The sequence below is a fragment of the Plectropomus leopardus genome, chromosome 21 (assembly GCF_026936395.1).
Source record: "Plectropomus leopardus strain MGB_pleo_1.0 chromosome 21, ASM2693639v1, whole genome shotgun sequence".
NCBI classification, from domain to species: domain Eukaryota; kingdom Metazoa; phylum Chordata; class Actinopteri; order Perciformes; family Serranidae; genus Plectropomus; species Plectropomus leopardus.
In genome coordinates this window covers 11,995,402-12,020,678 of record NC_142196.1, presented here as the reverse complement: position 1 = coordinate 12,020,678, position 25,277 = coordinate 11,995,402, and the positions used below count along the sequence as shown (strand labels likewise).

Sequence of the window (25,277 nt, the reverse complement as noted above, 5' to 3'; positions counted from 1 at the left end):
TATGACCCAGCTGCTACACGAACTATAGAAGGATACAGCAGCAGGAAAGGGCGCTGTAGGCCTCAAACAGCTGGGTGGCGATGTCAATCCTCTTGATCTCCACCGTCTGGCTGTTGTTAGCCAGCGCAAGTTTGTGAAGATGTGGCAACACGACTAGAGGAATAAAAATAAAAAAAAAATCAAAAAGTTAGTGCATATGAAGAGCACATGCGAGGCAGAGTAAAAGATAAAACTAAATCCCTAACAGTTAAGTTAATTTACGTTATTTTGTGTCTTTTACATACACTCATCTCTAAAGCGTGGCTCTGCGTTAGGTCCAACCCTCCCAAACGTTCTGATGATCTCCATGTGCAAAGAGTGCTGATCCTGGTACTGAGGGTCTTCCAGGAATGAGGCCAGCTGCATTTTAACACGCTCTAGCAGCTACACACACACACAAACACACACACAAATCATTTTTATACATATTTATTATACATACATGTTTATTTAATTCAATTCACTGTCAGCACAAAATGCTTCCTACCTCTTTTTGTGTGACGGTCTCCATGATGGTACCAAAGGCAGGAATAGTGGATATCCTCACTGAGCTAAAAGCAGCAGGAGAGCAAGACAACACTTTGACCATCCACAGTCACTGTATCACTATTTAGGTATTCCCCAATTTCTTCATCAGAATGCCTTTTAGCATGAATCAAGGAGCTTCAAAGAGCTGTAGATTCCTTAGAAAATGTTTGAATCATCAGATTGTTGAGTTTTATCCACGTTAACACAGATGGCCTCAGGTTATGTAATTAATGGGAAAGCACCAATCAGATGTCCTGTTGCTATTTACCATTTTTTTCAAATAATGCTACTGACTGAGTCATATTGATGGAATCATGCACCCCTCCCTCCATAATTGTTATTACAATGGCACATCAAGTGTCCAGTAGGCATTTACTCTGAAACCACACAGATGCTGGGTTCACACATGTTCTAAGCTAGTAACCACAGTGATGACTGAGGTGGTTGCTCATGTAGCAGACAGCCAATTTAACAGCTAACAGCTAGCAAATTTCTATTTGACTGGACACTTGCAACTATGATCATCTGATTACCATTGATTAGCTTCAAATAGTTATTTTGTTAAAATCTGGCCAATCAATTTGTGCACCTTGCCACATCAAAAATCTAAAAGGTACACAAAATTTTCATTTTCAAAATCATCATAATATTGAATTCCTCTATAACATGATATGATGATAATGATGAACACAAACTGACCACTAGATTGGATCATCTATAGGGAATCATTCATCTTTTGATTCTTGAGCTATCAATCCCAACGATAAAGGGGCTGAAACTCCTTTTCAAGGGGATCATTCAATTCCCAAAGCCATGATTGAAAAATATTAAAATATAATGCATTATAAAACTATCTGTCAATACTCAATTATTTTAATAAACTGGGATAAGCAAGATTAATGGGGTGCTGTTAGGACGAAGTTAGACTTTCATTCAACTGCATGTAAAAGCAGGAAAGATCAAAAGATACACTTGAGCCATCTTGGACTCTTGTCAGTTAATCACGGACAAAGCAACACGTGACAGATATCAAAATCTTAAATGTTAAAAAAAATAGAAAAATATTTTAAGGTTTTAATAAAAAAATATGTGTTGAATCTACAAGGTGGGTCAAGTGTGTACCCATTAGCATATGAATTTTAATACAGAGAATGATGAGATGAGAAGGGCTGCATTCCAACAGTGTCACCACTTAATTTAATCATCTTTTCTAATCACGCACATGAAGTCTCAAAGTACACTGGCAGCCCCCAAAAGAGTGCATTTTGCTTGTAGAAGAGTTTTACGTAACTGTCAAATCACTGCTAAGAATTGTCCTGAACTGAAAAGGACAAATGTGTGTCACAAGATTCAACTAGGGAAGCATTCGTCTAACTTTAAATGTTAAGCCAATTCACTGTGGCTCCAAATGAGTGGATCATTGAAGACAGGACACAGGAAGAGAGGCAAATTACTTCAGGCATCTTCCATTGAATGTTTGTGGTAGTTGAGGAAGCTGCCACTGATGTACTTCAGATGTACTGAGGGGTTTTGGTGCCACATGGACACAAGGGCTTTTTTTTAAAGTACCCATTCAAGCTCAGCAAGACAGATTTCTAGCAGGACATTGCTTTACACTGTAAGGATGCAGCCCACAAAATGACAATGTTTACAGAGAGGTTTTCTTGTGTCGATTGACTCACAATTCAGGCCCACTGCACAGAGTTATAAGGGCCGGAGCCGCACGGCGATCTACTAATGCTTCACTCATGCCTCGGAGAACCAACTGCAAACCCATCACACAGCAGGATGAGAAAGAGGGAGAGGCAGGGTGGGAGGAGACAGGAGGGAAAGATAGAGGGTGGGAGGAGAGAGGGGGTAGAAGATAGATAGGATGATATGGAAGAAAGAGAAAGAGAGGATAATAGAGTGACAGGATAAAACTGAGAAAGACGGGGTGAAGATAACCAATCACTAGCTGACGGATCGGTCAGGAGGAGGGACCCTGCTTAAATGGGGTAGGGTGGGGAGGAGGAGGAGGAGGAGATGGGTTACAGACGAGCATGCTGGGACTGTGCTACTGCTGCAATCAGGCAACGTGCACACAAAAATCTGAACTGGTTGATGTTGCAGACTGATGAGGTGAGGAGAGCTGGCATGGGTTAGTGCTGCAGATTGATGATGCGGACATGCAGAGTGTTAACAGTAGTTATGCTGATGAACCACCCCATGGCCCAGCCTGAACCTACACAGGAGCAACTCCACACTTAGCCATTGTAAAGGAAACTTATAGGAGAACATGTGGAATCTGAAATTGTAGAATCGATATCAACCATAATGAATTATTTAATCAATTAAATTGATGACTTCAGAAATTGGTTATTGCTCGATTTGGTCCTGGCAGGTACAGACTTGTTTCAGTGTGATAGTTCTCAGGCGGCAAAGAGAAGGGGGGAGAGAGACGCGGCGCGGTTTACTGTTGTTGTTGTTGTTCCACTTACATTTCAGGGTCGGAGGACAGTGTGATGAGAGCCGGCACCACTCTCTGAGCTACCAGCGTCTCATTCACCCCCTTCACCAGCAGCTGATCGGATTGGACAGAGCCAGCCGTGATGTCACAGAGGTGGGCGGGGCATTGGGACAAGAGCGAGCAACACCGCCAATAGATAGAGAGAAAAGAAAGAAAAAAAAAGCAAAACAGAAAAAAAGGGGAGGGAAAAAGAAAAACAAACACAAAAAAGATAGGAAGAAAGTGATATACAATGACAAGAACCATAGCTGCAAGGCACGGAACGGCACTGCATGTAACAAGCAAGTGTGTGTACACACACACAATCACACACACACACACACACAGAGACAAACACACACACACACATGCACACGCATGTATGCAGAAGAAATGGCGAAGCCAACATAGCTAAACTGCACAAATACCTTTACAGAATGGTGAGCATAAAGTTGTGGGCTCTTTCCACAGACTCCAGGTCAGATTATTTAATTTAAATTCAATTGACAAAATAGTTGACAGTAAACAAATCTGACTTGGGAACTGTGGTAGAGGACCACATTTCAACCCACAGTTTTGGCAATGGTGGACAGCTAGTCACTATGGAATGGTGACAGTGGGGTGTGCTGGGAAAGGGCAAGTACAAAACAGGGGGGACATGGATACAGCCTACCACTCCTCCTCCCCCAAGTTTAGATCAACATGGCCAGTTCTACTGCTATAACTAGATCCTCACTCCAGTGTTTGACCTAAAGTGTGCACAGATCTCAAGGACAAGGAGAAATGATTTGCTATGGTTGTTCACGCCAGGACTTTTGCCTTGACAACCTGGCAAGGACAAAAACAGGGGAACAGTCATCTCCCTTGAAAAATAGCAGTAGTATTACATTTCCAAAAGACCTGAAATACTGAAAAAGTAAAAAAAGATATATTTTCATGAGAAAACAGCTCTGATTAAATTAAAATTTCCAACAACACTGACATTGAACGGGCCTTGAACTCTTTAGCTAAACTTTGAGGTTGCTGACTTTAGCCTTTCTCTGACATGCAGCAGATATTTATGTAGCCTGTCCTGAGACCAGTGCACAGTGAAAGGTCTGATGGCAACTCTCGGAGGGTCTAGACATACAGCTGGAAACAGGGCACTCATAAGCTACAGAAATCTTTACTCACACTATTAAGACAGAGTAGCTACATATCAAATGCATGTTCAACAGCAGCAATAGCAAGCAGAGCTAGCACATGTACGGCATATAGATAAACACGAGTGTAGTATCTTTTATGTAGGACTGAACAGTTATATATGACTGCAATTTTAGCTTAATAATACAGTATACATAATTCAATCTAGAATGCATTGTCTATTATAAAGTTAAAATGCTTTGACATTATAATTACGTAATTACAAACAACCACAATACCCAAACATTAATTAACATTTTGTCTGTAATTGTGCAGTCATGTTGTATTCTATTGGTAAACACTCTGTAATAGAGCAACAACAATTTATTCTAATGTCTTGCTTGTAATGTAAAAAAAATGCATGGACAATAACATATTTTAGATACTATACATGTAAATTATATAAAATCAAAAATCTAAACGTGGTATGTTCAGTACACTCCGTGTGTGTGTGTGTTTTCTACCTCAAACATCCGTGCTGCAGTACACCGGACCAGTGCAGAAGTATGCACTACCCCATACCACAGAACAGTGAGCAGCAACTCATGGTACACTGGGTTGGCTCTGAAAAGAGAGCAAAACATAAATACTGGGTAATATTATAGCAGTTTTAAAAAAAAACAAAACTTGTTTTCAAACTGTGTGAGAAGATTTTACACACATTTAACACCAGCACTGCAAATCAATTACACTGTACAGAAGAAAGTGTGTGTGTCAATGCAAGTCAATATTTCATAAACAGATATTTCATGTCACAAGCCATAAAAAAGTGATATTACAAAGAAAAAAAATGACACAAGCAAAATAAAAAAAAAATAAAAAAAAATATTCAATCTGTTGTCTGTTGTTAATAATTAGCAACACCTGGACTTCTGCTAATGTTGTGAATGTTTGAAGCTTGAATCTTGCACAAATCACTACTGAAAACTCCTATAGTGTTTTTTTGGTCATTATATTACATCTATTAAGATTTACAGAGGAGATAAAGTATTCAAGCATGTCACAGTAAATTAAAAAACAGTAATATTACAGTACTAAAAAAGAAATAAAAATAAAAATGTTTGTTATTACAAAATGACCAGAAACAGCGGTCGTCACTTGGTCAGTGTAGAATTTTAGTCCACAGTTGGTAATGCATAAATTTGTGTGTGTGCATGTCTCACCCTAGCTCTACAAAAGAAGCCTTTAGGCTGTCGAGAGGTGCATGGGACAGAGACAGGGTGGTCATTACATCCTCCAGGAAACCCACCAACAATTTGCGATCCTCATCCTGTAAAGAAGTCATATCATGTTTATTGGTTACATCACACAGGCAACAAAAACATTAATATCTACATTTATTTATTTATTAAATGTGCTTATTTGTGCACATTTCCACAGACAGGGTTCGTAAGGACAGGGGCAAGTCTAATACAAGGGCATACAAGTACTTTTTCAAGCACTTATTTTTATTTTCAAGGTTAAAATAGTTTCTCCACAACCATCTTTTCCAAGCGAATTGTACAAATTTGTAAATGAAGCAAACACATGCTGTTTGCAATTAACTGGTTATTTATTCAGGCATGCGACTACCAAAGGACTAAAAGTTTAAAACATTTATTTGATATGTTTTTGAAAATAATTTATCATTTGGTTCTCCTCTCAATTATATTCAAGTACTTTTTTAAGAACCAAGTTAAAAAACTGTCTGATTTTCAAGGTATTCCTGGACTTAAATTTCCGAGAGTCAAATTCAAGTACTTCAAGTACCTTGTACAAACCCTGTACAGAACAGTTTCAGGACACTAATCCGTCACTTTGAACGTTAGATAAAACAGGTCACTCTGAACATGTTATGGTGAAAGATAAATAAAAATACTGAATGTGCCGTCCACAGTGTATTGGCAGTGCCGCATCATTTCGTGAACTTAGAATCAAAACAAAAACATGTGGCAGCTTGATGTGTTCTGGAGTGGATTTTCCCTCGTGAGAAAGAGCAGTTATTTAAAATGCAATGTGGTTCACACTCATAAAATATATACCATAACATACATAAAACAAAAGGTGCCAAAAATACTCAACACAACAATACACTATATAGAAGGAAATCATTTGACTTATTGACGAGAGACTGATTTATCTTGCAAGACTCAAAAAAGCACCACGAGGAACGAGTCTTGTAATAAATCAACTTCAAATCAGCTAGTATTTGGCTGCGGTCTGCTGTTAATTTACCTGGTTATAACAAGTCAGCACTCCAGTGGCATAGATGGGGACTGTGGCCTTAGTGAGAATATCGTTTCCCGCTGAAGCATCTGACAGAGGAATAAAATCAGAATGAAATAGGTACGAAAATCCAGAGATGGACATGTACCTGTCAAAAGAACTGTGGGTCAAGATCTGACACTTAACACATTTTTTTTTTTTTAGTAAAGGAGTACTTCAACCACCAAATGACCATTTGTATATCATTAACTCAAACCAGGTAATGTTTAATTCACAAAAAAACTCCAACCTCCAGTGGACAAAGAATTCAAAAACTGAGAAAATTCGTCCCTTTTTGATGTGCAACAACTTAAAATAAAACTTACCAATCCTCCCTTCAAAGCCAGACTCCATTGACAGGAGCAGTAATTTTACCTCTCTGAACACAGGAGCTGCTGGTCTACCTCTGCTTTGATCAGTTTATTTTAATTTACTGGTGTTTTTAAATGGTTAGTTTAGATTCAGCAAAGTCACACAATAACACAAACAACCGTGGATTGAGGCACTGGTAGACCATCAGCTCTGGTGTTCAGCGAAGTAAAACTACATTTTGCTCAATGAAGTCTGGCTTTGAAGAGAGCATAGATAAATTTCACTTTTAGTTCAGTTCCCTGTTAGCAATGGCTGTCTGTTTGGTAAGTACTGAGCCTACAACTGGATAAATAGGACTTGGGTTATAGTGCACGAATTGTTTGAGAGTTTGTAAATAGAAGGCATGCCGCAAAAAGCATTCTTCACCAATTCAATGCAACACAGGGTGAGCAACTGATATGAACATCTGAATTACCATCATTTGTTTTTGACCAGTTAATTATGAAAATAAACAATACACCAACCTACAACCAAACATGACAGGACAAGATGAGGTGAGGCACTATTCATCATATTGTGCCTGGCATTTAGTAGCATGACTGTGTATGTAACAAATTGTTTATAGAGTGCATTACATCGTTGTGGCTTTACAAAAATCTACTAAAAGGGACAGTTGCAATGTAAGGTCACAATGACCTAAACACAGACTGGGACCCAGTACAAAACACATTTCATAAATGGCCACAATACCAAACCTAAATCACTTGGCAGCCAGCTGAGACCAAGCACCTCTTATAACTACAGAAACATGTCCGGAATTAAAAAAAAAGAAGAAGAGGGGAACACCCATAGCTAACTCAAATAGCTTGTTTACATCAACAGTGCTGCGCCTGAACTCCACCTACCAACATTCTCTTGACGGAGCTGAGAAAATCTTACAACAAACGCACATCTGTGTGTATGTGTAAGTTTAATTTGGACTCACCAACATTCTCTTCAGATAGTCGGAGGATTTCTTGGAACTGTGGTTTAACCTGAAAAGGTCATGAGAATAAACAAAATGTCATCACAATTTTTTATAAATGTCATTGACATTTGCCGTAAAGTATCACTTTACAGTTTTATAGCTCTCCAAATCTCACATGGATTTTTGATGAATGTCTTTACAAGGTCATAGAAAGGCAAACCAAACCTCTGATATATACATAGTCCACCGTCTGCTCTTGAATACTGTTGCTAAGTATAAAATCATTACAGTAGTGTATGAAATCAGACCATTATTTGCTTATTACTCTCTATATGATAAATACTTAAAAGGTTACTCTATAGTTAGTAGTGAATAAATGTTTTCAGACACCTTGTGCATGCGAAGAACATTTTTTTCAAGCTACAAAACTGTATATACATTTTACACTTAAAATGGCTAAAAATAATTATATAGTGCACTATCAAAATGGATTACTGAATTCCGTTATAAAAAAATGAAAATATGTGGCTATGTTTTGGATTTGTTAAGAGGCAGAGTTGAGATTTGCTCAGTTTTAAAATGTTAGCTGAATACTAAAATTTTATAACTATAGTGATGTGGTAACACAATTTTTGTACTGTTAGGGAATGTCTAACTTAAAGGGTCACACGGTTTACCTTAGTGTTGGTAAAAATCTTGCCAAAGGTGCGACAGAACCTCCAGAAGAAGCGAGAGAACTCATGTACACAGGTCGATGATGTCACATTGATGCGACCCACGATCTCTATGAGCTGTGGAAGGCTGAAGACAGAGCAGACAGATGGAAATGAGTGTGTTTTTTGCGTATGTTTTTGGGATACCATATACAACTTTGACACATCTACAAAGCACGTGTGTCTGTGTGCATTTCTCACAGTTGGTTGACCACCCATAGCAGGCTGTCCCAGCCAGTGGTTCCTTCGTGCTCTAGCTGGTGGTCGTAGAGTATCAGCAGAGCACTTAGCATCTCCCTGCTGCCTATGATGGTTGCGATGTCCTGGAGCGGAGATGCAGGCCTGGGGAACCGGGTCACTGCAGGATCACAGACACATGAACTCAGGAAATGTCCTACTTTAACAATTACTACTTCCAAATGTTACGTCTGTGTATATGAGTTTAATTTTCCTACCCTCTATTGCAGGTATGTCTCCGTTGAGTTTGACTCTGCTGGTGAAAGGTGCATTCTGCAGCACCACAGCAAATAAAGGAGGGATAAGGGACTGCAGGGCTGACAGGAACACATGCAGCTTGTGTTCATCCAGACCATGTTCTCCTTGCTACGAAAAGGAGGTATAGAATGTGAGAACAGGGGAAAATAGAAAAATAAAAGCTTAAGTGAGGAAGTGCAACTTATTGTTTGTGTTGATGAGATGTGTAGCTTAGACAATAGGTGTCTGCACACATACATGTGTTGTATATACCACCAACAAAACTTGAATGTTTTTTTTAGATTTTGTTTGTATGCAGTAACTATTCATATTTGCACTCTTCCCACTTTGTATTGAAACTACTGAATAGCAATTTCCCTCTGAATAATTTAGGTTTGATCTTATGAGTAGAAACAAGGAGGACAAGAGGCTGTACATAAACTTTGTCTTGGAGTACTTTATAGGGTAGAATAACACTATAAACATATTCAAAATACACATAACTGTAGTATTGGATAGTTTTCTGGTACATATTTACAGCACGTTTCTATAAAATCGGACATTTGCTCTGAATATTCTTTTCCTCTAATTTACTGCACATTATATGTCTTAAAGATACCATGTAATATACATCATTTGAATGTCTGACTCAACAAATTCAGTTTTTACTATCAGGAGGGGATGAGACAGGCTCTCAGGTTTTAGGCCCAGCAATGAAGTTGCAAGCACACGAGCCCTTACCATAAGTAGTTTCTCTATACGTGCCAACAGAGAAGGGATGAGTGCAGTTTGCAGGGTGCCCAGCTCTGTGGTCCAGGCAGCGAAGGCAGGAATGAAAACCTGGTGGACTGCACTGACAACCCGCTCTGATGGGTCCCCGAGTGACAACAGCATTAGCTCAAAACCCTGAAAGACACACACATGGATGTGCAAGGGATAAACATTTACCTGTAAGCATGTGCAGAAACAGCAAAGTTAACCCCAATGGCTATTTTAAGGCATTGTTACGTTATTGCTGAAACACGTTATATTACTCACACTTCCCTCTCGCAGCACACATACCTGGGAGTACTTGTCAGGGTCATCTATGTAACCCATGATGATACCCAGACTCTTGACCACAGCCTCTCTGACCATGTCAGCCTTGTCCTCAGCAAGCATCTGCTGCAACATGGACAACACTAAGGAGCTACGGATCTCTTTCTGCAGAGACAGGAACAGATACATTTAATTCATTTATATTCATTCAAAATCTCTTTTAAATCTGTATGCACAATATATCTTACAGGCAGGTATGGTGCTAAGGCTCCACAGGACTCTGCCACCAACAATCTCCTCTCTGGATATTTGTGGTTAATCTGCAGAAAAATAAAACAATATTTAGTGGAAAAAGTGTAAAAATAGAAGTTGAACGTAGAAGAGAGGTAGACTGGATGGAAGCCACGGTGGAATGGAAACAACTCGATTATCATCAACACGCTGACCCTGTGGAAACCACTATTGGTGATTCTAGGCAGATTCTCAGCCTCCAAACTGCTGGCAGCTGTTGTTGCCATGTATGTGTTGTATGAGGGGACGCAGGTGGCAATGAAAACAAAACTGCTATCATTATGAGTCAGGGACACCATGGAGGTAATGATGGTGATTTTGTGAGTCAGAATATGCAATTACAACAACACTGACTTGTGTGCTAACTAAATACAAGACACAACTGAGTTTTGTTTCTCATGTATCTCAGAATAAAAGATTCTGCATTAGAGCTTTTAGCATTTCTTGTGAAACAGAGGCATTTTCCTTTTTGTTAAATTTATGTATGAGGCAAAATGGAAACGACAACCAAAATAACCACTGTTTATATTATTGTCTTTGTATTGAAATAGAATACAATAACATCCTCCAGAAGTGGAAATTACATGTCACGGAAAGCTTAATGAAAACGACAACAAAAAATTACATCATAAAATGTCAACTAAGAGGTTAGGAAAGTCCTCGATTTCATTTTTGAAGAGTAGGTGAAACCCTCTTTGTATTCTCACTGCACCACTGACACCAAATTCAATAACAAAGGCTGCAGTGTATAAACTATACCTGTTCCCAACACTGAGGAAGTAGTTCTGCCTCGACACGCGTGGGACCCACGTGCCTCGCAAATGCAACACACCCCGTCAAGATCATTTGTCTTCGAAAGAACACACAGAAAGAAACACATGAGAGCGCACTGCTGGATAAACTCATATTGGCTCCATATCTTAGAGCTAAATAATGGTATCTTAGTAAGAGGGAAATTAATGAGAATAATAAACTAATGAGCGTTTTTCTGTCTACACACACCTCTGCTCATCATCTGGTCTCTTGATTAGGTTAAAGAGGATGTGGAGGAGCTGGTCTCTCTCTTTAGGCTCTGGGTGAAGGCAGGCGGTACATAAGATGAGTGGGATCAACTCCTGAAGGAGAAACAATGAGAGAGAAACAGAGAGAGATGTGGCATCAGTTTAGATAACTTTACAAAAGGACAGTGGGGTTGAAACACACAGGGGAAGGATGGTCGGTAGCAGTCAAGCAGGCCTGGAAGTCTATGGAGGATGGGGAGTTGGAAAGGAGAAGATGTTTAATAAAAAGAGGAGACAAAATGGGAAAGTCAAAAGGAGTAAGACACACAGGGGGTCACCTCTGAAAACAACAGGAGTCCGTCAACACCAGTGAAAACATACTTACCTTCGATACCTTGCTGGTGTTAAATCTTGACTCATTGGCCACACACACACAATTAGAGACACATTTTGTGGTAACTTAAATAGTGCATGCACACACCCAGACACAGCTGCATTTAGACACACACATACCTTTTGGACTAGTTCCCCTACTACAACACAGCTCTATCGCAGAGTTCAGATAGAGTTTACGGACCTTTCAGCCAGAGGGGAGAGAGCTTAGCCGCCCTTGATACAGGGCCTCCACGGCCAAATTGTGGTCAGCCCTAAATTCCCGCCACACACACCCAAATTAGAGAGTGCACACAGAGTTAAAAATATGTTTTTTTTTCAAACAAACTCTATTTTTTTCCAGGAAGATATCATAGTGTCTTGCCAAGTGCTGGAAGAACAAGCAAAACCCCAACGCTGGACGGACAGATGGACCTGACAGACACTCGGGTAAAGATAGGCTGTGATGAGTCACTCACTCAATGCTGGACCAACCCTCTGAAGTCAATGCCATGTTGGCTATCTTTTAAAAAGTAAAAATATGGCGTTTAAGTATCAGAGGGACATTTTAAGTGGTTACATGTCAAGTTTAATAAGGGTGAAATCAGTTCAAGCGTCAAAAAGCAGCAAAAAAGCAGCAAATTAACTGCATTCAGGGAAATTTAACTGTCATGTTCAATAATCTTCTGCCCAGGCCTTTGAAAATACCATACATCTTCACAAGAGACATTTTTGGAGACTTAACAGCACTGGCCTGATAAAACAAATAAAGGAAATCATAAACAGCACACATTTGAAAAGCCAGAAGCCACGCTGACTCTGTTCTATTTCTGAGTGAACTTCTGTGTTTCTGATGTGAAGACTCCTTCAGGAGATTAAACATCTGACCAGTCCTGGATAAACATTGTGGGCAGGTAGAGTGGACAGGACGACGCCAGGACCCGGAGGCCAAGCGGACTGATGCTTTACTTCAAAGAGCAGAGAAACTGCACATTCCAGTCCGAGGACCTCCATGTGCAAGAGCCTACATTTGAATGCTACAGTTTTTGTTGATTTCGATGCCATATATTCCTATTTCACCATAACAATTCTCATCAGATCTTTATAATAAAATGTAAGTTCTTTGTCTCACTATGTCTTACAATATCCTGTGTACTATGATTTTTTGCGCTTTGCTGCTCAGGCTTCTCTCCTCTGGGCACCTATTCTTTTCAATTATTTTTCCTTTTGTTTTTAATCCATACTGACTTCCTACTTCATAATCAGACAAACCAAAGCTTGAGCACAAACACACAGCAAATGCAAATACTCTGCCATTTCAGCTATAATGTAACACCCAATCCTTTTTTGTCTTGTAATAGCCCTGATAAAACTGCCAATGTTCTTTGTCTTGCCAGTAGTTCCTTAAAGATCACAGTTAATCTGGCCAGTAGAAAACGGAAGTAAATCATTGCAGCATGCATTTACTCTCCCCATAATATTATCACTTCTTGGAAAGTCAAGACACACCCTTTACTACAAATTGAAGTGGAATAAGAAAAAAGTGCTGTAGCAATAATGTATAAATCACAACCTTTTCACCAAAAGAGAAGGGAAATTTGAGAAATGAGGAGCTACACAGAGGATGTTCATCACATTATGCTACAGTAACTCAGTATACTGAAGTAAAACATAATGTTTAATGATTTACAGTGTCTGGTATTACAGCCAGGTGGCAGGCAGAGTTTCACTGCATCATTCCGCCGTTTCAAGTCAAACACCTTTTGTTCTTAAGTGGGTGTCACGTTCAGACAACTAAAGGTGTGTCTCCAGGCTTGCTCCTAGCTTCAGGTTGCAAGGTGGAAGTGTGTGTGTGTGTGTGTGTGTGTGTGTGTGTGTGTGTGTGTGTGTGTGTGTGTGGGTGTGTGTGTGTGTGTGTGCATGTGCAATGTTATGGATGATGAATCTAACGGATATGGTACAAAGTCCACAACACTCAGACCCAGAGGCCTTAATGTTCTGCTGTGTTTTTATCTTTGCAAAATCAAGATAAACAATTCGGGGGGGGGGGGTTGACAAAGAGATTAAGTTCGCTATAACTGTCAGAAGTTGACTGAAACAATATAACCATTGTGATATGCAAAGCAGCCCAACTGAGAACTACTGCACTCTAACCAGACTTACCTCTTTCAAACACTCCATCTGTCTTATTAAGTTTCAAAACACTGCAAAACTTAATCGCACAGTATTTGTATACGCATGGACACAAGTTGCTTGCAAGTACTTATGTGTAGACAGAACACCTGCGCAAATAAAGCAGAAAACAAAGTTCAGTGGAAACTGCTCATACTTATCACGGTTTTGAGGATCAACTGCTTATATGGATCAAAAAGCCTGGGACAGGTGCTTACAGTGTCATTTTGGGTCTTTTAATACATAACAGCATAGGAAAACACGTTTAAAACTATCATAATTGCAATCTTTTTTTAAAAATTTTCTGGCATAGGAGAGCATCTCTGATCATAGCTGCAAAGGACTGGTAATGCCTGGTCACGCATTGCCATCTTGAGCATGCCCTTGGTGAAGGGAAAAGGCAGAAGAACTGGCAGTGAGCCTGGAAAGGGACGATTTCAAAGACTCCATAGGCTGGTTTAACCAATATACAATGAGAGAGAACATTGTGTTTATGAAACTGCACGGAGAAGCTGCTGAGGCTGACATAGTGTCACGCGGAGAATGTCTTGAGGACCATTGGGGACAGATGAGGCAAGAACACACGGTGGAAAACATTTAGAATACAGCCAAATTTATTTATAAATACTTGATGGTAATTTGAAAAGTGTTCCAAACAGCTGCACTGTACTTTAAAAGAGTCAGTAAAATTCACTGAATAGTGAATGAAATATGTTTCATTATTTTATTATTCTATTTCATTATTTCATTATTCAATTCAACAACATCATATCCAATCAGGCTTACCACATATTTTTAGAGATTAATTTTCAACACTTTTCCATAACTTTCCTACAATATCTGACCCCATTTCCATGACTTTATTTAAGTAGTTTAAAACAGCCTGCCTGGACACCTCTCTGACAACAAGCAATGTTAAATAGTACAATTTCAGATGTGGAGTGGTATACACAGTTAGTTTTCCCCCCACAACTAAATTTTGTCACTTCTCTGCTCTACCCTAAAACTTTTGACGGTTTGATCCAGAGCTTCAAGCCAGGGTCTGCCTATCCCACACCCTGAACAGATCAACAGACTATCACGGGACTCACACATAGTGACGGACAACCATTCAAACTCACATTCAGCCCATTTAAAGTCACCAATTAACCTAATCTGTATGTCTCTGGAGTGTGAGAGGAAGCCAAAGAACCTGGAGAGAACCCAGACCGACACGGGATGAACATGTTAACGCCACAAAGAAGGGCCCCAGCTGGCCTGTGTGTTCAGCCTGGGGACCCTCTTTCTGTGAGGCGACTGTGCTGACAGCCGTGCCGCCAAAGAATTCCAAACCATTTCCAGATTTGGAAAACATTTCATTTAATTTCTCAAACATTTTTTCAACATTTCATAACTTTTTCAGGAATTTCATGACCATGGGAACCCTGATAAATATACAAATGCCGATTAGTAAGTAAGTAAGTTAATCTGCACGAGTAATAAAAGAAGAAAAAGAAAAAATAAGCACACCCTTACATAAATAAATTTGACACGGACAGATGTGATAACTATGAGAGATTTCCACTGAAATTTGAGTTGAATTGCAGGTGTCTGCATTATAGCTTACAAGGAGTAATACCTAGCTTGTTAATGCCTTACCCGTTTTAAAATCTCCTTCCTTTTTCTCCTCAGAAAAAAATAATATTCCAACTATGAAAACAAAAGCAAACATGTTCCCTGACAGTTAAAAGGAGAAGCTGGTGTGCATTTAATAGCCTGGGATCACCGCACATCTCAAATCAAGGACTTTAAAAAATGCCTGTCTTTGGTTTTATTCAGCCAACACAGTATAGCTCAAAGCTATTATTAAACAGGCTGCTAATAAAATGTTATCAGATTAATTAAAATCACTGCAGAATCTCAAAAGCCACAGCAAATACATCAGACAGGGAACCAACCAGAAAAGGAAAGAGTAGAGATACACTGGGTTTAAGAGACATTCAGTACATGACCCACCTACTGTAAGGCTAAAACTGCATACCTTAAGTCATCTTTGCCTATTAGTTAATATTTTGGCTAAAACATATTTCGTTTTATGACAATGCAAGCCTGGATAAATACAGTCTAACGCTAATTGAAAAAAAAAAAAAAAAAAAAGAGTAATTATGGCAAGTGTCAGACCCTTATGTGGTAGCAGTTGTAGCCAACAGAAGATGGACATTAGTTCCATGTTTCTGGGTCTACAGGTCATATGAGAACCATGCAGATGAGTGCGTGAAAGACTCACCTGGCAAAGATGTGCAACCATTCTCTAGAAGAGAGGCATGCATGAGAGTGAGAGAATGAGTGAGACGAAAAAGAGAAGAGTAAAAATAAAACCAGTGAAGGCAAAAGGACAGCTAACATGAGTGGAGGGGGGCAGGGGACAAAAACAGCGGAGGGGAAATGACGCTGATGACACTGGTGAAAACCATCATAAAAGAAGGTGATATTCCCAAACAATAGATAGACACAAGTCAGCTAGGTATTTGCATGTCTATGTTTGGCACTGAAAATGTCTAAATTAGCTCTTTGCTCATATCTTGCTCACAGAAGACACAGTCAGATGTGGGTAATAAGGAGAAAGGCGCTGGGTGCAGCATTAGTGTTTGAGACATCAGCATGATTACCATCAGCAAACCAGCAATAAAACCAATTAGACCATTGCCAAGAACACTAGAAGCCTTCACATGGTATGTAACATTAAACTGCATGCTTGTTGAATTTTGGGAATACCTTGTGGCACAAACCAAGAAGAGGGTGGTGTTCTTTCAAAGCAAACAAACCTCTTTCGCACGACTGCAGATGGTGAAATGGGTGAATCACCAACAGAAAAATCACTTTCATCATGTTTATCCCCTTCGGCCAAGGTTGTTTAGAATTGGTTCACAGCCAGTTTACGAACACACAGTTTGGATGTGAATTTGCAGGCTGGAGATGACTGTGTTCTCTGCATCCTTCCCAAAATTTTAACCATGCTTAGCCCTGCTGCTGTGTGTGTATCTATTGGATACTAAGAGAAGAAGCCTGTGATGATGACAATAATGAGGGGGGACAAGGGAAGTGAAGAAGTGGAGCAGCAGACGTGGGGTTACCTCTCGTTTCGCAAGAAGGACATTAGGGACGATGTGAGGGAGGCAGCGGCCCAGCATTAACATCACGCTCTCCTCACTGTCTGCTATACGAGACACCTGTAAATGAGATGGATGTTATGCACAGTATGCTGTCAAAAATGTAGTGTTTCTAAGTCTGAGTGAAAGTGAGCTGACCTCTGCTCCCAGGCGGCTGTCGGAGCACATTCTGCAGAAGGACAGCAGGGCTTGCTGGAAGGCTGGGGATAGCTTCCTACAACACCACAAACAACAAGAGACCAAAAAAACCCCCAAAAAAAACAGTCATGACAGAGTTTACCACTTAATCTGTACTACACAAGAGCCCAAGAGCTTTGGAGATTGTTCTAACCACTGCATGATTGAGGATCGGACTCGGCCTTCCTGCCATAGAACTAAGTGTAGCCATGCTCCCATGCTACTGCAGAGTAAAAATCTACAGATAAATACAGTTTAGTGACTACACAATACAGCAACACTGAGACCTGCTCAGCTGATGATGACGTATTGTATATTGCCACTTCTTTTTTTGGGGGGGGGTTGCACATAAATCATATAAGGGAAATATATGAGGGTATCGAGAAAACCATCCAGTGCTGATTCACTGGATGCCGGTGCACTAAAAATACCACAGCATGGGTGGGATAGCAGACTAAAAGTAAAAAGTTTAATTCTCATCAGGACTGATATGTGCTCTGAGAAAAAGCTACATTTTCACTCAAGAGGGCCACTTGCCAATAAGTGCTCTTGTACTGTCCATTGTGTGCATAGGCTGATAACTACCACCAGGCTGATAACTACCTCCATCTAGTGGTTATATTTAGAAACTACACTAAGGTGGCCCATGTGGCTGTAAGTGTAGTGCTGAGTATACTAAATATCATGACCTGTATTCTACCTCACAGCAAAATCTTTAAGGACTGAGTTAGAGAATCTTATCATATTATCATCCTTACAGTGTACCAAGCAACGCACCATAGACAAATACAACACTATTGACACAAGGATTGTCGGTTTTTATAGTGTCTATTTATATCTCACCTGTTAGGTTGATCAAACTGAACAGGAGGTCGACTCTTAAGCTTGTTGTGGGACTGTGGGTGAGGCTGTGATATGTTCTGTGTGGAGGGGGGATCCGAATTAGTTTCAGGCTCTGAAACTCCCCGGATGTCCAGATACTGGCCGTTATCTGTAGGAGGCTGAGGGTAAAACCAGAATTAAAGGTCTAGTGCCTATTTTTTTCCGTATATTTCATATTATATTCAACGCGTAACAACAAGAGCACAGAACATCTAATAAACTGCACAATTAACCCAAACAGTGAACACAATAACTGCAAGAAGTTTGTGCAAAACAAGCAATTTGGGTGAATTCTGAGTATTATTATTTTCTCTTCAAATGATTTATTTTGTGTTATTTCTTGATCTTTTTATACAATTCTCTGTCTGTATTATGTTTTTTTTGTTTTTTTAACAAACATACATACTTAACAGGCTTCTTTCAGTGAATTCAGTACTGTCTTCTCCATGACGCTTTGCCGTTGTTCTATTAGTTCTTTATTTGATTGAACTGAATATTTTTCTAATGTAGAACAAGGCTGTTAAGCAGAGAGTGAAGGCTCTTTTATTATAGCTTGTATGCTCAGGTCTTTACTGAGACCTTATCCTGTGAGAAGTTTAGATCTATAACGAAAAAGAAAGCTGTTAAGAAAGCTGTTCTTATTTTCAGGTTATTAAAAACTGGTGACACACAATTATAAATATTAATTACAATTTCTTTCAATAGATGCCCCTAAATCCTACCCGCTGACCAATAAATGGGTCAAATGTCTGGGCCCCTCTCAAAATACACCAACAATCGTGCAGATATACTGGAATCATTTAAATATTTTTGAAGTTTCACTTTCTATTCTTCTTGAATTGCTATTAACATCAGTCTGTACATTACATATTCAAATTGAGCACATACCACAGAGGGAGGGTCAGTAGTAGAAGTGGTGTTGGTAGTGGAGGAGGACGGGTTGGATGTATTCTGGGAGCCCAAGTCCAGAGTGGCCGGAGGTGGGGAAGACACAGTCCTCTTCAGTGTCTGAATCTCACTGTTTGGTAGAAGAATGGGAAATGAAAGGACACTTTTAGAGAACACTGCTTAAGTGATATTAGTGAAGAAATGAGTCAAAGAGACAGAGATCTTAAATCCAAAAGTTGTGGTAGAACAGTTCTGTAAAATGCCTCAACTATTTTGGATTGTGGGGAAGATAATTTGTCTGAATCTTAATAATTCTGCATGGTAGGAAAATAAGTTCCACTCATGTCAGGCCAGGGCTTCCTCTGTAATTTCATGCAGATCTTAGGGGAAATTTCCATACTAGTTCTATCTCATGGTCAGTTTGGGTCACAGTTATGGTAATAATGTGGACAGAAGATATTTTTCATGAATGATTCTCACGGTCGTGGCAAATGTTCTTGTTGTAATGGCATAAAACTACTATAAAGGAAACTGTGTCAGCATAATAACATACTCACAGAGGTCATATGATTATAGGGGAACTCTTCCCATTTTTAAAAATTCATACATGTTATTATTATGGTCTAAAACAGTCCAAAAATATTAGTAAACATGTACAACTCCATCCAAAAACTCGGGTGCTAAAACTAAAATTTGTCATGTAATGGGGTATAAAGTCTGGAGTTGCTCCATTGACAACGAATGTCGAAAGATGCTCTAGATGACACTGAGAGCAGCCTGGGGAATGTTCTGAGTATATAGGGACATTTTCAGGACTGAGAACTCTACAGTAGGATAAAGCTCATTTGGGTATAAAAAGAGAAATCAAACACATTTTATTCTTAACGACAATACTATTTTGAGACATCCTTCTGTGGTTTCTGGCTTTATGAGAGAGTAACTCATGCATAAAAACATTGATCAAACTTTCCTAAAACATTGAAATAACAGATAAGAATGGACAATTTGGTTAGTGTTTGCCTTGAATTAGACAAACAGCAAAACTGTAGCCAGTGGCTTACATACTGACTGACTTGTATATGCGTACAAACATACACTCTGGCACAAACCTCTGCAGTTTCTTAATCTGCTCAGCAAGGTTCTGCTTCTCATTGTTGAGGAGGCTTATCTGGTACTCCAACTCTTGGACGACTTCTGTCTGTTGCTATAGCGGGACAAAAAGATCATAGAGACACTTCATTACCACAGCAGCTCAAGAGTTAGGTAAGGTCAAATCTCTTCATGACGGTGATATCTCATACTTTATTGAAAGAAGCAGCTTCTTTCATTTAGTTCAACTGCTTTTTACTGAAACAAAGTGAATGGAGAGGGGGCAATTAAGATTTTCATTATCATCATTGTGGCTCTGTAGATGGCCTCCACTTCTTTGCTGTGATGAGTTACAGCAATTGACCTTTAGGGGAAACTGCCAGTGTATCTCAAGGAGTATGCAGATACATGTTTTCAGCTAGTTTCTATCCAGAATACAATTTGAATTCATGCAAGTATATAAAGTTTAAGAGTGAGTGCAAAAGGCCTATATGCGTATGATATTGAAATACTGATCTCCACTTTGGAAGGGGAATACTTTTGTGATTACAAAGCTTTTGTTGCAGCCAAAAGCAAACCACCTCACTGACTCAGTCACTAAGATAAAGCCAAAAATCCAATATTGATGAGTAGAAGGTGCAACTCATGGAAAATTGTAGATCCAAGAATTAAACTCATACATGTAGGTACACTCTCACACACAAACCTGTTGTAAGAGGTCAGGCTTCTTTGGGGGATCTTGGGGGATGCAGTTTCCTGGAAGATCGCCAAAATCCACCCCAACTGACACATCAACTGTGTCCCGTGGAGAAGGAAGGGGGGTACCACAGTTTCTGTAGAGTTGTAACAGGTCGGGGGGTTTTGGGATGTTGAGGCCCACATCATCCCACAACTCAAAGTCCTGGAAATTAATAAAGAAAACAGTAATTAAACAAATTTGTGGCAGAAGTGGACGTGTCCTCTGCATAGACAACTCAAGACACCATGCAGGCTCAGAAGAGGACAGCTGATCCGAGTTGCTGAATTTATTTATGTTCACATGACCCTACCAAAGCTCTTAGACCAATTCCTTCATGCTTACAGGGTTTCCTATTTTGCCTTAGGAATAAAAAGACTAGGTATGAACTAGCAGGAAGAAATAACTGATTTAAAACCGAGATATTTGTCACTCTCTCTTTAAAACATGTAACAGCCAAAAACATCTTTACCTGATCGTCATTTTCATCAGAGAAGGTGATGGATGAGAGTTTGTACTCATTTTTTAATAAATATTCATTCACAAGGAAGTTTAAGGCTCTTTTCTCCAGTGGGCGTATAGGCTCCTGAGGTAGAGAGAAAAGAGAGGCTGTAAAAAGATTCACTTTAGGCCTCGCAGTAATGTCATCACAGGGGGTTTAAAGGAACACATTTAATCTCTCAATTCATTTGAGAAAAAGGAAAGGAATTCACAAATCTTTTCATTCTCAACACTTTAAGATTCCCCACCTGAATTTCAGGACTTGACTTGAAGTTTTTTCTCTCCTGAGAGGGCACTTCGCTCTCTGAGAAATTGAAAAGATTACAGATGAGTTTGAAAGGATGCTGAGTTATTCATCGGGAGGAATTCTCTTAGAACAAAAAGAGGAGAGAGAGAAAAGCTGTAACAAAAGAGGGTTCAGGTGGAGAAGAAGTTAAAAGTACGCCACACCTGCTGCCTGAGTCAAGTTGGCGCGCAGAGCCTGAATGGTCTCCTTTGCTTTCCGTAGTTCAAACTCCAGCACTGGACAGGAAGTGACAACACACACACACACAGGAAATGCATCCAACCAAAGACAGGGAACAAACAAATAAAACAAAGATGGGCATGAAAAACAAAACAACCACACAAAAGATTGTAAGAGTCATAAAACAAAACAACAAAAAAGGATACATGCAAATCATGGGTCTAAGGAACGCATGCAGCAGAGGATCATGGTAAAGCCGGCTGGATGACAGTCTGTTTGACAAGTGTGTGTAATGCATTGAGACATATCTCAATGATAGGATTTCCTGCCCTCGTTTTCCTCCCATCATGTGACTTGACTTAAAATATGGGAGTCAAAAGTTACTTCAATTGTAGCTGAGGTGAACAAATCTATTCAAGCTACAAAAATGTAGTCTTGATAATCTAAGAGCTGTCTGACAAAGGATTTTTGCCTTACTTACAAGTAATTAAATCATTTGGTTTCAAGCCACTCAAAGTACAGCCACTGATCAGGTTTTTACTTCTTCTAGGCCGTCATACTTTGAACAACACATTTAGCTGTTTCAGACGTCTTACACAATCAGAAGCAGCAGACATTTGAATAAAATTGTTGATTTGTGCATTGAAATTTGAGAGGCTAAACTAACACTGAATAAAGAAAAAGAACACACAAGATTCTAAGACACGTTAGATAAAAAACACACGCAAAAAGTAAGAAGCGATGGAGCAGGAAAACTACGTTGCATAGCTGTGCACTGAAAATCTGCCACCTGATGTGATTCTGCTGATGTCCCTTAATCTAATCATCATCATCTAATGTCGAGGATTGTGGTTCAACAGGTATTTTAGAAGGATTCATATTTAACATACCAGTATGGAAAGTGCAAAAGGCAGATGAAAGTATTCATTAATCTTCAGTAATAAAAATAGTAATTTCCTTTTAGGTCATTCTCAATTTTTTGTTTTCACAATATTAAAAATACTATATTTCTGCAAAAAGAAATGACATAGACACGTTACTTGTACTTTTTTGACCAAATTCACCCACTCTGCCTCCATCATCCCTAACCTGTCCAGCAGATCAAGAGTGCACAGGATGCAAGCGCAACAAAATGGAAAACCAAGAACTGAATAACGGGGAGAAGGTTTAAAAAAAAAAAAGAAAAAAAAAAGAAAAAAGCTAGTCTGGATGGAGTGACTTGTCCAGTATTGTTCACTGGGGTTTGATCAACGTCAGGAGAAAGCCAGAAAACCCAGAGTCAGACAGCTGGGGGCAGGCATCTTGGCGAGAAGAACAGGTCGTGGGGATGAGAGTGGGGGATGAAGAGGGAAGAGAGGAGGGGGAAGGTGCCAATTTGGTAAATAATAGTCATTTGAAAAAGATGTATAATTTGTAGTCGGGAGCATGAAACCACCATCTCTGCTGCATGGTTCTAACTGTGCCCTGACTCTGCATTAATTTACAGTATGTTTTCATAAACTGATAAAAGCCCCAAACCATAAGAATGCTAGCTGCCCATTTATAATTTAGTCAGTATCCACCTTCACATCGACCTTTACAAAACAGTAATTCTTTTGCTACTTTCATAATGTACTATGTACTTTAAATTTACTGATATTTACCATATAAACAATCCTTTTAGACTAAAGGAGGACACACTAATTCACATGCTTAACAGTCATGTACAGTGCAGAGAAAAAAAACAATCTAATGTCACATAAAAAAAACACATAAAGGATAAAATATGCCAACATTTGTGTCAATTCCATATTGCAATTATGGATTGGGGCTTTTCAGAACTCACTGACTTGACTAACACTTACCAACCAAAAGGGTGGATGACTACATAAAGCTGGTAACGACTGTGCTATGGGATAGTGTACAGGGCTTCACAAAAGTAATGTTTTCATGTTGAAGATTATATAATGATTAAATTCACATAATAATATTAGTCCCTGTGTAACAGCACTGTCCCTTCTGCATTAATGTTAAAGTAAAAGGCTTATTCGTGTGTTTGTTTTCCTTTAGTCGACAGCATGAAAAAAAATTACTCATCACACAATATCTGAAAACCAACAAGCTGCTCGTAACTGAGCAGCTGTTCTTAAAGGCAGCGTTCTGTGATGAGGCGCCATCAGTGTCAGACTCAACTGCTAATGTATTTGGCTAAAACTATCTAATGAGTGAGTCACGACAGAGCCACAGGGGGGAAGAGGGTGTGATTTCAAACAATGCTGAGACAGGTTCTGTACCAAAAATACCACAGACTGACTCAATAGTGTGAGAGTGGATGGGAGGAGGCTTGAACACCTCTATCAAGTTAAACAAAGAAACATACAGCATGTTAGAAGTGGAACATGCTGACAACCATCCATTATTTTTGTAATTCTTTTAGTTAGTTCCACCTGGCTAGTTTATAAACTCTATTGCAACAAAACGTAAGTGAGAAAACACAACAACACAATTGCTTTGTGTGGATTCTGTGATCAAATGCGTTAAAAACTATGTTCATCATTTTTCCATGACTACCAAAGCAGCTAAGGCAGTGCCAATGTGGCAACATCAGAATAACTATAGATTTCAATTTTGTGATGGCTGTCATCACCATTATCACCATTATACAGTCTTTGATGCAGCTGTCAGGTGTTATTCTCTTTGTTTCAGTGCCACCCTCCCATTCTCTGCCTGCCTATTCTGCTGATTTTTTTTATTTCACTGTGGTACACCGGGTCTCTTGCTTCAAGCCCTGACTGTACGGTTCATCTTACCTGCCACCCGCTCGTCCGACTCTCGGTTGCCGTCATCTGAGTAACGGGCAAAGTCCAGAGAGTCCAAGGTGCTGATGCTGCCTGCTCGATCTGAACAGAGAAACAGAGACAGAGACAACAGTCAGTCAAGTACACGCTTGATGAGTCCATTATCAAGCAGGTCACGGAGACTAAAAATGTGACAATGCACTGATCCTGGAGAAACCGACGGGGTCAACTACACAACAGTAGCCACACTGCGGTGGGTATATAGTACTTTGCACTCTTAGCCAGGCTGGAAGTAAGCTGACACTGGGATGGATGAGTTGGATGAGGATGACTAACCAACAGGCCACACTTCTACAAAACAGATGGAAACTTCATTAAATTCAGCTAAAAGCAGAGACCTTTAAAAAATATGTGGGAAGGTTATATTTTAGCCAAGAAACATATGAGTCACAGCACATGTGGGAAAACAGATCAATCATAAAATGTTAACTTTTCAGTTAATGGAAATGCCTGTTTCCAAACCAACACCTCCAACCAACAACCTTACATCTGAGTTGAGAAGCAATAAGTGCTCAGTCAAAAGAAAAAACAGATAAAGCTGATATATTAGCATACTTGTGCTCCTATTTCACCGAGGTATGCTGACCCAGTAGCTTAGCCTATGGTGTTAGTTTTCCTCCACCTCAATACAAGTGCATGATTGGACTATTTGTTCTCTGATATCAAGATACAGTGGAAGGTCAAGCCAAATGTGGCATGCAGACTACCTTTATAACCACGGCGTGTTCGCT

At 39.6% G+C, this 25,277-nt stretch overlaps 1 protein-coding gene across 7 annotated transcripts in view; it reads right to left on the bottom strand.

Annotated features, from left to right (window-relative positions):
* Window positions 1-25,277, bottom strand: part of relch (RAB11 binding and LisH domain, coiled-coil and HEAT repeat containing) — a 39,285-nt gene that overhangs the window by 5,735 nt on the left and 8,273 nt on the right. The window contains exons 2-28 of one of the 7 annotated variants that reach the window (XM_042510244.2): window positions 24,499-24,588; window positions 21,694-21,765; window positions 21,492-21,547; window positions 21,215-21,328; window positions 20,713-20,907; window positions 20,027-20,121; window positions 18,918-19,047; window positions 17,991-18,148; window positions 17,109-17,184; window positions 16,935-17,030; window positions 16,088-16,111; window positions 11,279-11,391; window positions 11,036-11,126; window positions 10,234-10,305; window positions 10,010-10,150; window positions 9,689-9,853; window positions 8,929-9,076; window positions 8,675-8,831; window positions 8,438-8,561; window positions 7,779-7,827; window positions 6,452-6,531; window positions 5,401-5,507; window positions 4,702-4,801; window positions 2,250-2,332; window positions 527-590; window positions 285-423; window positions 37-153 (exon numbers count right to left, since the gene is read on the bottom strand). In XM_042510244.2, coding sequence (XP_042366178.2) covers window positions 37-153; window positions 285-423; window positions 527-590; window positions 2,250-2,332; window positions 4,702-4,801; window positions 5,401-5,507; window positions 6,452-6,531; window positions 7,779-7,827; window positions 8,438-8,561; window positions 8,675-8,831; window positions 8,929-9,076; window positions 9,689-9,853; window positions 10,010-10,150; window positions 10,234-10,305; window positions 11,036-11,126; window positions 11,279-11,391; window positions 16,088-16,111; window positions 16,935-17,030; window positions 17,109-17,184; window positions 17,991-18,148; window positions 18,918-19,047; window positions 20,027-20,121; window positions 20,713-20,907; window positions 21,215-21,328; window positions 21,492-21,547; window positions 21,694-21,765; window positions 24,499-24,588 — 2,856 coding nt within the window. Of the gene's footprint in view, window positions 1-36; window positions 154-284; window positions 424-526; window positions 591-2,249; window positions 2,333-3,047; window positions 3,131-4,701; window positions 4,802-5,400; window positions 5,508-6,451; window positions 6,532-7,778; window positions 7,828-8,437; window positions 8,562-8,674; window positions 8,832-8,928; window positions 9,077-9,688; window positions 9,854-10,009; window positions 10,151-10,233; window positions 10,306-11,035; window positions 11,127-11,278; window positions 11,392-16,087; window positions 16,112-16,934; window positions 17,031-17,108; window positions 17,185-17,990; window positions 18,149-18,917; window positions 19,048-20,026; window positions 20,122-20,712; window positions 20,908-21,214; window positions 21,329-21,491; window positions 21,548-21,693; window positions 21,766-24,498; window positions 24,589-25,277 lie in introns of those variants that run through there. The other 6 variants (XM_042510243.2, XR_006106992.2, XM_042510246.2 and 3 more) reach the window with 6 other exon arrangements.